The 14,569-nt window shown below is 57.0% G+C and overlaps 1 protein-coding gene across 1 annotated transcript in view; it reads right to left on the bottom strand.

Moving 5' to 3' along the window:
* Positions 1 to 14,569, bottom strand: part of LOC127577947 (cadherin-related family member 5-like) — a 47,744-nt gene that overhangs the window by 17,235 nt on the left and 15,940 nt on the right. The window contains exons 4-11 of the mRNA XM_052029655.1: positions 11,184 to 11,270; positions 10,993 to 11,103; positions 8,581 to 8,745; positions 7,970 to 8,060; positions 7,431 to 7,525; positions 6,583 to 6,789; positions 2,924 to 3,043; positions 2,260 to 2,332 (exon numbers count right to left, since the gene is read on the bottom strand). Of these exons, the coding sequence (XP_051885615.1) occupies positions 2,260 to 2,332; positions 2,924 to 3,043; positions 6,583 to 6,789; positions 7,431 to 7,525; positions 7,970 to 8,060; positions 8,581 to 8,745; positions 10,993 to 11,103; positions 11,184 to 11,270 (949 nt within the window). The remainder of the gene's footprint in view (positions 1 to 2,259; positions 2,333 to 2,923; positions 3,044 to 6,582; positions 6,790 to 7,430; positions 7,526 to 7,969; positions 8,061 to 8,580; positions 8,746 to 10,992; positions 11,104 to 11,183; positions 11,271 to 14,569) is intronic.

The following is a 14,569-nucleotide window of genomic DNA, read 5'->3' as shown; positions in this document are numbered from 1 at the left end:
GCTGGGACGTTGGTTGAGGAACCAACGTTGGGCTGTGGACAGAGTCCCCTCAACAATCGACCCAACCATATCCCGTCATCAGACGCAGCTGCAACAGGGGTTGGGGTTCAGGTCTCATCAGACAACACCAACAGCTGGGCATGGCTCCCTCACCACCCCTCCCACAGTGTGACCCTCCCTCAGTACCGCCCCTCCAGGACTGAGGCGGACAATGCCTTGCCTGACTGAGCTCCCCCACATCGGCGTGAGCCATTTCTGGGCACTGCTGGAACCCTGTCAGGGATGTGTACGGAAAGGGGAAGCTGCAGGCGGTGGTGTTCTGCTCCAGGTGTGGACGTGGGCAACAGATGGGCTGACAGGAAGTTGGAGCTGTGGGCAACCTTCCCACCCCAATCCCAACTGCCGTAGATTCCCACTGGGGAAAACTATACTGGAAACAGAAACTTCTGGAAACATGGCCATGAAAAGTCCTTGGCAATAGGATTAAAGAGAATCCCAGGGCATTCTGTACGTATGTCAAGAGCAAGAGGATAACTAGGGAGAAGGTAGGACCACTCAAGGATAAAGGAGGGAACAAGTGCTTGGAAGCGCAGGATGTGGGTGAGGTCCTTAATGAGTACTTTGCATCAGTATTTACCAAGCAGAAGGATGTGGAGGATCGGGAGATCAGTGTGGAGCGCGCTAATATGCTGGGGCATTTCGAGATAAATGAGGAGGTAGTGTTAGGTCTCTTAAAGAGTATTAAGGTGGATAAATCCCCAGGGCCTGATGGGATATACCCCAGGTTATTGAGATAGGCAAGAGGTAAGATTGCTGGGGCCTTGACGAATATCTTCATGTCCTCTCTCGCCACAGGCGAGGTCCCGGAGAACTGGCGAGTAGCTAATGTTGTTCCATTATTCAAGAAGGGAAACAGGGATAATCCTGGAAACTATAGACCGGTGAGTCTCATGTCAGTGGTGGGGAAGTTACTGGAGAGGATTCTTCGGGATAGGATTTATAAGCATTTGGAAAACCATGGCCTAATTAGGGACAGTCAGCATGGCTTTGTGCAGGGCAAGATGTGTCTTACTACCTTGATTGAGTTTTTTGACAAGGTGACGAGGGTGATTGATGAAGGTAGAGCTGTGGATGTTGTCTACATGGATTTTAGTAAGGTGTTTGACAAGGTCCCTCATGGGAGGCTCATCCAGAAGATTGAGATGCATGGGATCCACAGCGAATTGGCCATCTGGATTCAGAACTGGCTTGTCCATGGAAGACAGAGGGTAGTGGTCAATGGGACTTATTCTGGCTGGAGGTCTGTGACTAGTGGTCTTTCTCAGGGATCCGTACTGGGACCTTTGCTGTTTGTGATGTATATAAATGACCTGGATGAAAATATAAAGAGAGGTTGGACAAACTTGGTTTGTTCTCTCTGGAGTGGTGGAGCCTGAGGGGAGACATAGAGGTTTATAAAGTTATGAGAAGCACAGATAGAGTAGACAGTTTGAATCTTTTCCCTAGGGTTGAAATGTCTAATACCAGAAGGCATGTATTTAAGGTGACGGGGGGCTGGTTCAGAGGAGATGTGCGGGGCAAGATTTTTTACACAGAGAGCGGTGGGTGCCTGGAACGTGCTGCCAGGGGTGGGGGTGGAGGCAGATACAATAGAGGCATTTAAGAGGCTCTTAGACAGGCAATGGATGTGCAGAGAATGGAGGGGTACGGACATTGAATAAGCAGAAGGGATTCGTTTAGTTAGGCCTGTAATTACTAGTTTAATTAGCCCAGCACAACATTGTGGGCTGAAGGGCCTGTTCCTGTGCTGTACTGTTCCATGTTCATTCAGCCACCACCTGTGGAGACTGGAACAGAGTAACTGGGCAACTCTGGTCTCACCCGATCACAGATAGCTCCTTCCCCTTCTCCATCCCACCCCACCCCGCCCCACCCTCTGCAACTTAACACCAACGTCTGACCAATGGTCCTGCAGCTCAAACGTTGACCCTGTTTCTCCCAGATGCTGCCTGACCCGCTGAGTGTTTCCACCGCTTCCTGATTTTGTTTCGGGTTTCTGGCCTCCGCAGTGTCCCGAGATCTACCACTGCCCCTCCCTGTTGGTCAGTCCCACACTGGTGGGGGCCAGCACAGCCCGCATGCCGAAGCTTCACGGTGACCCTCCGGCCAAGGAGTCAATGAGAGAAAGGTGACTGAATGAGCCAGAGTCCTCCAGTGTGATGCCCCCTGCAGGCTGTGTGAAGACATGAACCCACTCACCGTCAGCGCCCGTCACCAGCACGTTCACCGATGTTAACGCAACCTCTCCGTTAACTTCATCTGTTGCTGTCACCTGTGCAGGTACAACACACGGGGGTCGCTCGGCACCAACGCAGGGTCGCTCGGCAACAGGGTGATGGAGGGGTGGGGGAGGTTTGGTAGTGTGGCGAGGGGGAAGAGGGGTGAGGATGGTGAGGGGGAGGGGTAGGGAGAGGGGAGATTGTGGAGGATGAGGGCGGGAGGAGGAGGGACAGGGGGAGGCGTAGGGAGATGGGGAGGCGGAGGGACGGGGAGGTGCAGCGAGGGGTGTGGAGGTGTAGGGAGGTGCAGTGAGGGGTGCGGAGCCGTAGGGAGGGGGTGGGGAGGCACCGGGACGGGTGGGGAGGTGCAGTGAGGGGTGCAGAGCCGTAGGGAGGGGGTGGGGAGGCACCGGGACGGGTGGGGAGGTGCAGTGAGGGGTGCAGAGCCATAGGGAGGGGGTGGAGAGGCACTGGGACGGGTGGGGAGGTGCAGCGAGGGGTGCAGAGCCGTAGGGAGGGGGTGGAGAGGCACTGGGACGGGTGGGGAGGTGCAGTGAGGGGTGCAGAGCCGTAGGGAGGGGGTGGAGAGGCACTGGGACGGGTGGGGAGGTGCAGCGAGGGGTGCAGAGGGCAGACTGTCTTACCGTTAGGCGATACTGGCTCTGTACAGGCAACAGGTGTGTCCTGGTGAAGATGAGTCCATCTCTGCTAATGGTGAAGTGGTCAGGCGGTGTGAGGGTGTAGCTCAGCACAGGACTGGTCAGCTGCAGAGACAGACACCGGTCAAACCACACAGTCTGGCCAACCGCACCCCGGGGGGTCCGGCCGGCAGCAACCGCACCCCAGGGGTCCAGACAGCAACAGCCCCACCCCTGGACCCACGCCAACAACAACCCCAAAGCTGGGTCACACCGCCCATGTGGTAACTGGAACAGATCCACAATGACAACAACACAGGATCTCCTGTTCCATTAAGAGCACAGCTGATCCAAGCCTGGCCTCAGGACCACCTTCCTGCTCCCTCCCCACACCACTGGACTCTGCGTCAGTCTCCAATGTGGAGATATTCCCCGACTCCCCTCAACTCTTTGGGGGAGGGGATTCCAAAGGGTCACCATCCCCCCTCAGCCGTATCTGACATGGGCAGCCCTGGATCTCCTGGGCATTCCCACTTGGCACCCTCAGTGCCCCTCCGAATCTGAAACCTCTCACCGAGGTCACCTCTCCGTCCTCTAATCTCCAATGAGTTCGGCACAACCTGCTCAACCTCTCTTCAAAGGACAACACCTCCACCGCTGGAATCAGCCCGACGCTTCTCCCCAAAGCAGGTGCATGATTGCAGAGACCACACCTGTACCCGGCACTGCAGGTGCAGTCCCGGACCGTACCTGTACCCGGTACTCCAGGTGTGGTCTCACCAGCGCCCAAGTCTCCACTTGTATATTCCATACCCCTTACAACAAAGGCCAGGTCTCTATTATCCTTCCGTTCCAGCTCTCCCATCCTTTGTGCTTAACAGACAAGGACTCCCGCGTCCCGCTGCACCACCACATCCTGTCTCGCTCCATTGAAACAATCATCCCTTTTCCATTCTTCCTTCGAGGGGAGAATCCCACACTTTCCCCACACGATTCTCCATCTGCCAACTTCCTGCCCACTCGTCCAACGTTATACCCAGGCTTTGTACATCAGCTCCACTTCCTCCGGCAGCGTGTTCCAGAGACCACGTGCAGGCTGACACACAGGTTAAATTGGCATCATTGTCAGCACAGACAAGGTGGGCCGAAGGGCCTGTTCCTGTGCTGTACGGTCCTGTGCCCTGTGTTCGCCCTCCCTCTGCAGGCTTCGCACCTTCTCTCCTCCCACCCTCCCTCAGCACCTCCTCCCCTCCACCCTCCCACCCTCTGCACCTCCTCCCCACCACCCCCTCCCCTCCCTCAGCACCTCCTCCTCTCCACCCTCCCTCCCTCTGCACCTCCTCCCCTCCACTCCCTCCCCTCCCTCAGCACCTCCTCCCCTCCACCCCTCCCCTCCCTCAGCACCTCCTCCCCACCACCCCCTCCCCTCCCTCAGCACCTCCTCCTCTCCACCCTCCCTCCCTCTGCACCTCCTCCCCTCCACCCTCTCACCCATTCTGTATCAGCAGCAAGTTTGGTCCCTTCACCCAGTCTCCAGTGCCGACTGTGAATGACTGAAGCCCCATCACTGATCCCGGTGACACTCCACCTGTACAGACCGCCGACCCCAAAATGGCCCCTTGACCCGCACTCTGTGGGTCAGCCACTCCCCTGTCCGCTCTGACACATTCCCCCAACCCTGGGCTCTGCTCATTTAATGGGCACCTTCTCCAGTGCTTTCTGACAGTCTTGGTACCTTACATCTACTGGTTCCCCTCCACCCACCCTCTTTATTACATCCTCGGACAACTCGAGCAAACTTGTCAAACACGGTTTCCCTTCTGCTGGATGTTGTGTCATTTTATAAATGTTCTCCACTTTACTCCCCAACGAGGGTTCCAGCATCTCCCCCCACCCCCCAGGACAGATGTTGGGTCAACTGGCCATTCGTTCCCCGCTTCTCTCCCTCCTTCCTCGAACAGCAGCATCACATCCACAGTTTTCCGGTTCCCAGGATCCCGGGAATTCTGGTTGATGACAGCCAACACGTGCACCATCTCTGCAGCCACTTCCTCGGAGACCCTCGGATTCAGGCTGGAGGGTCCTGGGAACGTTGGCCTTTAGTCCCATCACCCCGCCTGGTGCTGTGCCCCTGGTGATGGAGGTGTCGGAAACCCCTCCCTCACTCTGGCCCACGGCCATCTACAAGTGGGATGGGTTCGTGCCTCTACCGCCAAGACCAACCCCAAGTCATTATTTCAAATCGCTGCCATTTCTCGGTTTGCCGTCATTAGTTCCCCACTCATCCTCGGCGGGGCCAACGTTTACTTTCACCGCTCCCTTCCTTTATCGAGTCAGGGAGCCAGAGTCATACAGCAGCAAAATTGGGCCCTTTGCCCATCACCTCCATGCTGACCCTTCTGCCCATCGCCTCCATGCTGACCCTTCTGCCCATCTATACCACAGCAACTGTCACAGTGTGGTTTACGTTATTTGGTGGTTTATCCCCGTACTCCACGTTCTCCTGCTTTGTAATTCTTTGCTGGTCTCTGAAATGTTCCCAATCTCTCCCCGACTGACCTTCACATCACTGTTCGCCCTTTCCACCCCAAACTTCCTGACTTCCCCGAGATGGACCATTCTCCTCTCCAAGCCTTTCTTCCTCACTGGACCTCTGCTGAGATTTAGGAAATATCTCCATGAACGTCTGCCCCGGCACACCTCCCGTCTGATTAAATATTTCCCAGTCCACACCAGCCAACTCTGTCCGTGTACCATTGGAACAGACTTTGCTTCAGACCCTCAACCTGAATTTGAAATTCTTCCAAGCTGTGATTCTCTTTCTTCTGGGATCCTTTCTCCTGACATCATTAATTAATCCAGTCCCATCGCACAATTCCGGATGGAAAGCCTCCTGCTCCTCCTTGGTTTCCGAATGTGTTGCTCTGAGAAGCCACTCTGGATACACTCAGCATCCCTGCCAGGTTGATGTCCAGTCCATGTGGTGATTCAACCCACTGGTGACCATCACTGAACCTTCTCTGACACTGTCCTCTCCACTCTTGTTCTGTGTTGGCTGCTGGTCGGGCCCTTGACCCGGCCCCCACAGGGAACTCCCTCCCCCCCCCCCCACCCCACTGGGAATTCACCCTCGTGGGTTCACATCCCCACCCACACTGATTCTACACCTTGTTTCTGAGCCAGGATGGGTCCCCACCTCCGCAGTGACCTTGTCCCTCACTGTGCACCTTCTCCATCTCTATCTTTCTCAGGCTCCGGAATTTTCATGAGCAGGATAATGTGGAATGGAGAATGGGATCAGGGGTAAGATTTGAATTGGGATTAGGATTGGGATTAGGATCAGGACCGAGATCAGCACCAGGAGCAGGAGTGGGAGGACCAGGATGCGGATTGGGATTGGGAGGACCAGGAATGGGAGGACTGGAATTGGGAGAGGGATCGGGATGAGAATCAGGATCAGGAGAGGGCCTGGGACGAGGAGGGGAGGGCCAGGACGGGGATCGTGATGAGGATCAGGATTGGGATGGAAAAGGATTGGGCGAGGGGCCGGGATCCGGAGAGTGGAGGCACTGTTCCTGAAGGGATGGGTGACTGGTGGTCCCAGGACCCACTGGCCGCGCTGTGGACATTAAATAGGCGAGAGCCTGGTCTGTCTGTGGACTCACGTTGGGGTAGTCACCGTCCTGAGCCTGGACTGTGAGGGGCTTGGTGCTGGAATCTGGCTGCAGGATGATACTGCCCGGCGGGGAGTCAGCTCGTATGGACCCATCGTAGACACTCTTCACAAACTGGGGCGGGTACTGACTGACAGGCACCACGGAGAGAGTGACACTGGTAGTGGTGTACTTGTAGTGGTCGTTCTCCTGAGCGGCCTGGGGAACAGAACGGAATGCCCTGGTTAGACCGCAGCCTCCACTCTTCCTCAACCACCTGTGCCGAGTGGCGTTCAACAGCAGCTTCCAGAAGCTTCCCCTCACTGAAAGGGGGATCTTCTGTTTCTCCTCTTCTGGGAGATATGTCCGGGTGGACAGGGAGCGCTGGAAATGAAGTGACGCGAGGTGCTGGTGAGATTGATGCTGGAACCTGGGCCAACACACGATTTGCTGGAGGAACTCAGCATCTGTGGGGGGAGACGGGGAGTCGACGTTTTGGCTGCTTCACGAGTCTGGTGGCCACAGCTGGGGAGATCTGGCCTTCCCTGGAGCTTGGTGGGACGGAGAGGAGAGTTCCCGACTCTGGATGGCCAAAGTCCCTCACTAAACCTCCAGGGTAGTGGTCCCAATCCAAGCCCAACATCATGTCAGAGAGCTCCCCAGCGGCTGGAAATCCCAGGATCATGGCCAGGGTTCCCTGTGTGGGATGGTCTGGAACCTCTCTGGGGAGCCTCCTGAGGGCTCCACACCCATGGACCTTGGAGTGACAGTGAGTGCCCGTCCCAAGCAGGGAACCTTCCGTGGGAGCCGGCCAGATCACCTCCGACCTCCCAGGTTGGCAGAGTGCGGCGCTGACCTACCAGAACGGTGAGTGCGACGGAGTCACTGCAGTTAACGGCTCTGCTCATGGTTAAAGTCCCATCGCTTGTGTTAATCCTGAACGCCTTGTGGTAATCTGTAAAACAAGGTCAGCGGAGTGGGTGACCTCACCGACAGTGGTCCCGGCCACAGGACAGAGCTCTGTCTGCCCAGACATCTGAGCTGGGCACTGACCTGTGGAGACACCCCTGGTCACTCTGCGGTCACCCCTGGTCACCCTGCAGTTACTCCTGGTCATTCCCGCGGTCACCTGTGGTCACTCCTGGTCACCCCGCAGTCACCCGGTTATATGTGGACAGACATGGAAACCTGCGGACAACCTTGGACAGACGCGGGAACGTAGATAGGTGCTGCCACAACCGAGGGTGGGCGTCTCACCAGCTGTTGACGGAGAGACCAGTAAGAGGATCTAATGGTTTCATGGGGTGGCAGAGAGTTAATGGGCTGAAGGGTCTCTGTGTGTGCCATGGCACTGTTGCCCTGGTTATCGCAGCGTTTGTGATCCGTGAGCAGAACCCACCGTTGACAATCTGGTAAACGATGGTTGCGTTGATGCCCGTGTCCCCGTCCACTGCCAGGATGTCCCGAGGCTGCAGCCTCAGGGGTCGGCTCTGCAACGGGGAGGAAAAGCAGGTGAGTTGGGGGGAGTTGGTGGTGGGTGGGGGGGGGGGGGTAGAGTCGGTGGAGGGGAAGGCAGAGTCGGGGGTATTGGTTTATTATTGTCACCGAATGGGAGAGTCGGGTGGGGGGAAGAGAGTTGGGTGGGGTACGGGGGGAGTTGGGGTGGGGCGGCGGAGTTGGGGGGAGTGGGGGAGTCAGGGTCAGAGGAATCTGTCCCCTATACACCGCATTCAGGCAAGACACTGGATCCCGGGGGGGCGGGAGGGGGGAGGGGGGGAATGGGGGAGTGGGGGGGTGGGGACAATGGAGTTGGGGGAACAGAGGGCTGGTTCGCAGTGTCAGTATGACCTCAATCTGGTACTGGGCGATCTGTCCCCTGTACACCGCATTCAGGCAGATGCCAGATCCTGGGGGTGGGGGAGGGGGGGATGGTGATGGGGGAGTTGGGGGCTGGGGACAGCGGAGTCAGAATCGGGGGAACAGAGGGCCGGGAGGCAGCATCAGTACGACCTCGATCTGGTACTGGGTGATCTGTCCCTGGTACACCGCATTCAGGCAGAGGCCGGATCCCGGCAGCTCAGAGCAGGGCTGAAACACTGGGGGCAGGTTATCTTCATCCAGAATGTTGACGGTAATGGTCACAGTGTCACTGATGTTTCTGCTGTTGGCTGCTTCCTGTAATAACCAAAAGAAAGTTAGCTGCATTTATAAAGCGACCTTCAAATCTACATCATGAGCTACATCATGAACTGCTTTTGAACAGGCACTGTAGTGGTTAGTGTAACGCTATTACAGCACCAGCGACCCGGGTTCAATTCCGGCTGCTGTCTGTAAGGAGTTTGTCTGTTCTCCCTGTGTCTGCGTGGGTTTCCTCCGGGTGCTCCGGTCTCCTCCCACGTTCCAGAGACGTACGGGTTAGGAAGTTGTGGGCGTGCTATGTTGGCACCGGAAGCGTGGCGACACTTGTGGGCTGCCCCCAGAACACTCTACGCAAAAGATGTGTTTCACTGTGTTTCGATGTACATGTGACTAATAAAGATCTTATCTTATAAATGCAGCCGTGGATGGAATGTGGACAACCCAAGGTCCCACAGCAGCACTTGACCACCAGCGTCACTCACGTTGCACTGTTCCCCGGAGAGTGACACTGTGGCTCACCAGGAGAGCCACAACTCAGAGGCTCACTCCACAGTATGACACCCCCCTCCCCAGTACCGCCCCTCCCAGGGTGTGCCCCCCCCCCCCCCCGTACCGTGCTGAGACGGCAGCCCGTGGGTAGGACTGACCACCATGCCACCGTCTCTGGTAGACCCACACTCCACTGCCCTCTGGGGAGTCACAGGGTTACAGACCAGGGAAAAAGGCCCTTTGGCCCAAATCGACCATGCTGACCACAGTGACCAGTGGTGTGCTGCAGGGATTGGTGCTGGGTCCACTGTTGTTTGCCGTGTTTATTAATAACTTGGATGAGAATGTAGTTGGCCCGGTCAGCAAGTTTGCAGGGGACACGAAATTTGGTGGTGTTGGCAAATGCAGGCAAATAGGACTAGCTCAGACAGCATGGATGAGTTGGGCCGAATGGCCTGTTTCTATGTTGTATAAATCTATGACTCTAAGATGCCTTCCTGAGTGAGTCCTACTTGCCTGCACTTCGCCCATGTCCCTCGAAACCTTTCCTATCGGTGGACTGTCCAAATGCCCTTTAAAATGCTGTATTGTACCTGCCTCACCCACCTCTTCTGGCAGCTCTTTCCACACACCCACCACCCTCTGCGTGAAAAGGTTGCCCTGCAGGTCCCTTTTAAATATTCCCTCTCTCACCTTAAACCTGCGCCCTACCCTGGGGAAAAGATTCTCACCATCTACCTTATCAATGGCCCTCATAATGTTATACAATATTTTATGTTGTCTCTCAGCCTCCTTCGCTCCAGGGAAAACAGTCCCAGCCTGTCCGGCCTCTCCTTATAACCCAAGCCCTCTGGTCCCGGCAACATCCACGTGAATCATTACTGCCCCCTCTCCAGCTTATCGCATCCTTTGTATAACGAGGTGACCAGAACTGCACACAGTGCTCCGTGTGGTCTCACCAACGTCTTGTACATGACTTCCCAACTCGTGTACACAGTGCTCTGTCCGATGAAGGCCAGTGTGCCAAATGCCTTCTTCACCACCCTGTCTCCCTGTGTCACTGTGTACCTGTACCCCAGGTCTCTCTGTTCTTCCACACTCCCCAGGGCCCTGCCGTTCACGGTGTACGTCCTGCCCTGGTTTAAATTCCCAAAATGCATCACATTGCACTTGTCCGAGTTAAATTGCATCAGCCATTCCTTGACCCACTTTCCCCAGTTGATCACGATCCTGTTGTAATTGTAGGCACCTTTCTTCACTGTCCACCACACCACCAATGTTGGTGCCATCTGCAAATTTACGAACAATGTCAACTGCATTCTAATCCAAAGCATGAATATAGATGATGAACAGAGGACCCAGCACCAATCGCTGTGGTACACCACTGGTCACAGGCCTCCATTATAATAAACAACCCTCACACCCCTACCACCAAGCCAATTTTATATCCAGTTGGCCAGCTCACCCTGGATCCCACGTGATCTGACCTTCTGGACTAACCGCCCGTGAGGGACCTCGTCCTGTCCTTTCGGTCACTTCAAAAAACTCAGTCAAATTCGTGAGATGCAATTTCCCCACACACAAAGCCACACTGACTGTCCCTGATCAGTCCTTGCCTTTCCAAATGCTCACAGACCGTGTCCCTCAGAACCCCTCCAGTAACTCCCACCGCTGATATCAGACTCACCAGCCTGTAGTCCCCTTGTAGCCCTTCCTGAATTAGCCAACATTTGCCACCCTCTAGTCTGCTGGTCACTTGCACCCCAACCCTCAGGTGTAAGCCTCTGCTCTCACCTTGGCGTTCAATAGCAGCATTAAACTCCTCTCCTTCTCATAGTCCAAAGCTTTTGTGAGGTAGAGCTCAGGGGTATTTTCAGTCTTCAGGCTGAAGAAAGGTGCCCCGTCCTGAAGGAGAGAGGGCACCGTGTTAGGCGGACAGTGTGCAGGTCAGGGGTCACCCATGCCTCGGCTGGGACCCCACTCACCGTGTTCTGGTCCAGGCTGTAGTAGACCACGTCCTGGTCAAGGTCGACAGCCATCACAGTGATCCAGAGCTGACCCACAGGGTGCAGCTGCAAGAACAGAAATAGTCAGCATTAGTTCACCCCACTCAGCCTGAACAACCTGAAGCTGCTCCAACCAGGATCAGCCTGGTCCCTGGTCAACTCGCACCCACCCCCCGACCTGGTCAACCCACAGCCCTCCCCCCCAACCCCTCCCCCACGACCTGGTCAACCCACCCCACACCCCCTTGACCCAGTCAACCCACACCCGCTGGTCACCCCGGAAAACCCACATCGCCCTGACCTGGTCAACCCAAACCCCCACCCACCCCCCCTTGACCCGGTTGACCCACAACCCCCCTCGATCTGGTGAACCCACCCCCCCAGACAGCCCACAACCCCTGATCACCCTGGTGAACCCACACCCCCAAGACCCCCCACACCATCCCGCCTCATCTGATCCAGTGAGCTGAAAGTGAATCGTCAGTCTCATTTCATCGGAGACACGGTGAGATCACACGTGCTGGAGACCTGGAGCAACCGACAGGACTGAAAGGGTCAACTGTTCACCTCCCTCCATAGATGCTGCCCGACCTGCTGAGTTCCTCCTGCACTTTGTGTGGGTTCAAGTCTCATTCTCATTTCCACTCACTCACACACACTGACACACTCACTCACTCACACACTGACACACTCACTCACACACTCACTCACACACTGACACACTCACTCACACATTCACTCACACTGACATACACTGACACACACACACACTGACACCCTCACTCACACTGACATACACTGACACACACACACACACACAGACACACACACACTGACACCCTCACTCACACTGACATACACTGACACACACACACACACACACTGACATACACTGACACACACACACTGACACCCTCACTCACACTGACATACACTGACACACACACACACACACACAGACACACACACACTGACACCCTCACTCACACTGACATACACTGACACACACACACACACACTGACATACACTGACACACACACACTGACACCCTCACTCACACTGACATACACTCACACACACACACACACACACTGACATACACTGACACACACACACACACTGACACCCTCACTCACACTGACATACACTGACACACTCACTCACAGTAATTCAGTCAGTTCACTGAAGACTGTGGCCTTTTCCCTCCCCACCCCCTCTGGCTCCCTGTCCCGCGCCCACCCTCCCTCACCCCTCAGTGAGCAACTGAGCACATTACCTCACTGATCGTCAAGTTCATCTCCTTCTGCAGGAACGCCGGCTGGTTGTCGTTCACGTTGTGAACCTCGATAACCAATCGGAGCGAGTTCTGTCCGGGAGAGTTCATTCCAGAAACACGTTATCGGACGGCAGCTGCAGGGGTCAGACCTCAGGGAGCGGGGCGGGGGTCAGTGCCCAGGGGGAGGGGTTCAGTGCCCAGCGGGGGAGCCTGGTCAGTGCCCAGCTCCAGCACTGGACTGTGGCAGGTACAGGGGAAGGGGATCTGGCACAGACCAGGGGACCCAGACCCTGGTCCCGGGGTCCATGGGCTGGTGCCATGGAGGCAGTGAGGGACCTGGCACAGCAAGATCCCAGAAACAAGGGGGTACAGGGGAGGAGACCGTGGACCCAGATGTCAGCGATCTACCCCCTCCCCACCCCCCGGCCCAGGTCCCACCTTCCATCTGTACCTGAGGCTCAGGGAACTTCCCTTCACCTCCAATCACTACAACAGCACTCCCTCAGTACCACCCCTTTTTTATAAAATTTAATTATATAAACATTTATTCGCTAAAAGCTCTACAAAAGGACAACCAGTGTCAATGCACGACATCTAATACAGAAAAGGAGAAACTACGTAACGACATACTACAGTAGAGAATGCAAACTAATACTAATGAAACACACGCAATGCTACACACGTTAACGCAACACTTCAAATAAGAATCGCGTTTGTACCGTCCACGACACGCGCGATCCCGAAGGGCCCACCGAGCGCGGAACTCAGCCAGGGTTCCCGCGGAAACTGCGTGCTCCGTCTCTAAACACACTCGTACGCGCATGTAAGCACAGAAGACGGGCAGGCAGGCAGACCGGCCAGTACCCTCGGCCGCCCACCGCCACGTCCCATGGATGGACAGCTTGGCCAGGCCCAGCAGGATACCCACCAGGAGATCCTCCGCGCGCCCCACCCTGTGCCGCACCGGGTGCCCGTAAACCAACAACGCCGGGCTGAAGTGCAGCCAGAACCTCAGCAGCAGCCCCCGCAGATGCTCGAAGAGGGGCTGCAACCTCTCGCACTCCGCGTACGCGTGGTACACCGTCTCCTCCCGGCCGCAGAAGCGACAGGCGGCCGGGGTGTCAGTGAACCGGCTCAGGAAACGGTTGCATGGCACCGCCCGGTGCAACACCCTCCACCCCAGGTCCCTGACGTACAGCGGAAGGACTCCCGCGTTGAGAGACCTCCACTGGGAACCCTCCCTGCCACCCGCCAGCAAGACGGACCGCCACGGCGTGTCCGGCCGGCGGACCAGGGCGAGGAAGTGAAAGGTGTGCAGGAGCACCCCCTACAAGTACTGCCTCGGCGCCTCGCGGAACGGCACCTTCGGCGTGTCCTCCAGGCTGCTCAGGTTGTGCCGAGCCGCCTCCCGCAAGAGATGCAGGGCCCTGGGCCCGACCAACAACTCCGGCAGGGCATGGACCGGTGTGGCCGGGACCCCACCGGCATCCACCCCCCCCCCCACCTCCCTGGTGCCCTCTGCGACTGGAGGGGGAAGCGGCCACGTGCTCGTCTCATGACACTGCGCCCCACACCCGCATCAGATCCCAGTAGAACCTGGGCAGCCCCCACACGGCAGCGCGGCCGCCGCCGGGAGACGCGCCCCCTCCCGGAGGCAGCGTCCCCGGCGAAGGAAGTAGGTGGCCAGCGCGTGCCACCGCAGGGGCCGCTCCGTGTACAGGTATCTCTGCAGTGCCCAGAGGCGGAGGGCCGCCAGCTGGGTGCGCACGCACACCAGTGACTGACCCCCCTCTGCCGACGGCAGACTCAGGACCGCTGCAGAGACCCAGTGCCTCTGGCCGCCCCAGAAGAAGTCCATCAACCTCCTCTGGGTGGTGGCGATGAAGACGTTGGGTGGCACCAGCGTGGCCAGCCGGTACCACAGCATGGAGGCCACCAGCTGGTTGATGACCAGCGCCCTGCCCCGGTACGAGATGGCCCGGAGCAGCCCCGTCCAGCGCCCCGGCTGGGCGGAGACTTTCGTCCCCAACTCCTGCCAGTTCGCTGCCCAGGACCCTTCGGCCGGGGACAGGTAGACCCCCAGGTAGA

This window comes from Pristis pectinata, chromosome 14 (genome assembly GCF_009764475.1).
Source record: "Pristis pectinata isolate sPriPec2 chromosome 14, sPriPec2.1.pri, whole genome shotgun sequence".
NCBI classification, from domain to species: domain Eukaryota; kingdom Metazoa; phylum Chordata; class Chondrichthyes; order Rhinopristiformes; family Pristidae; genus Pristis; species Pristis pectinata.
This window is presented reverse-complemented; position numbering and strand designations above follow the sequence as displayed.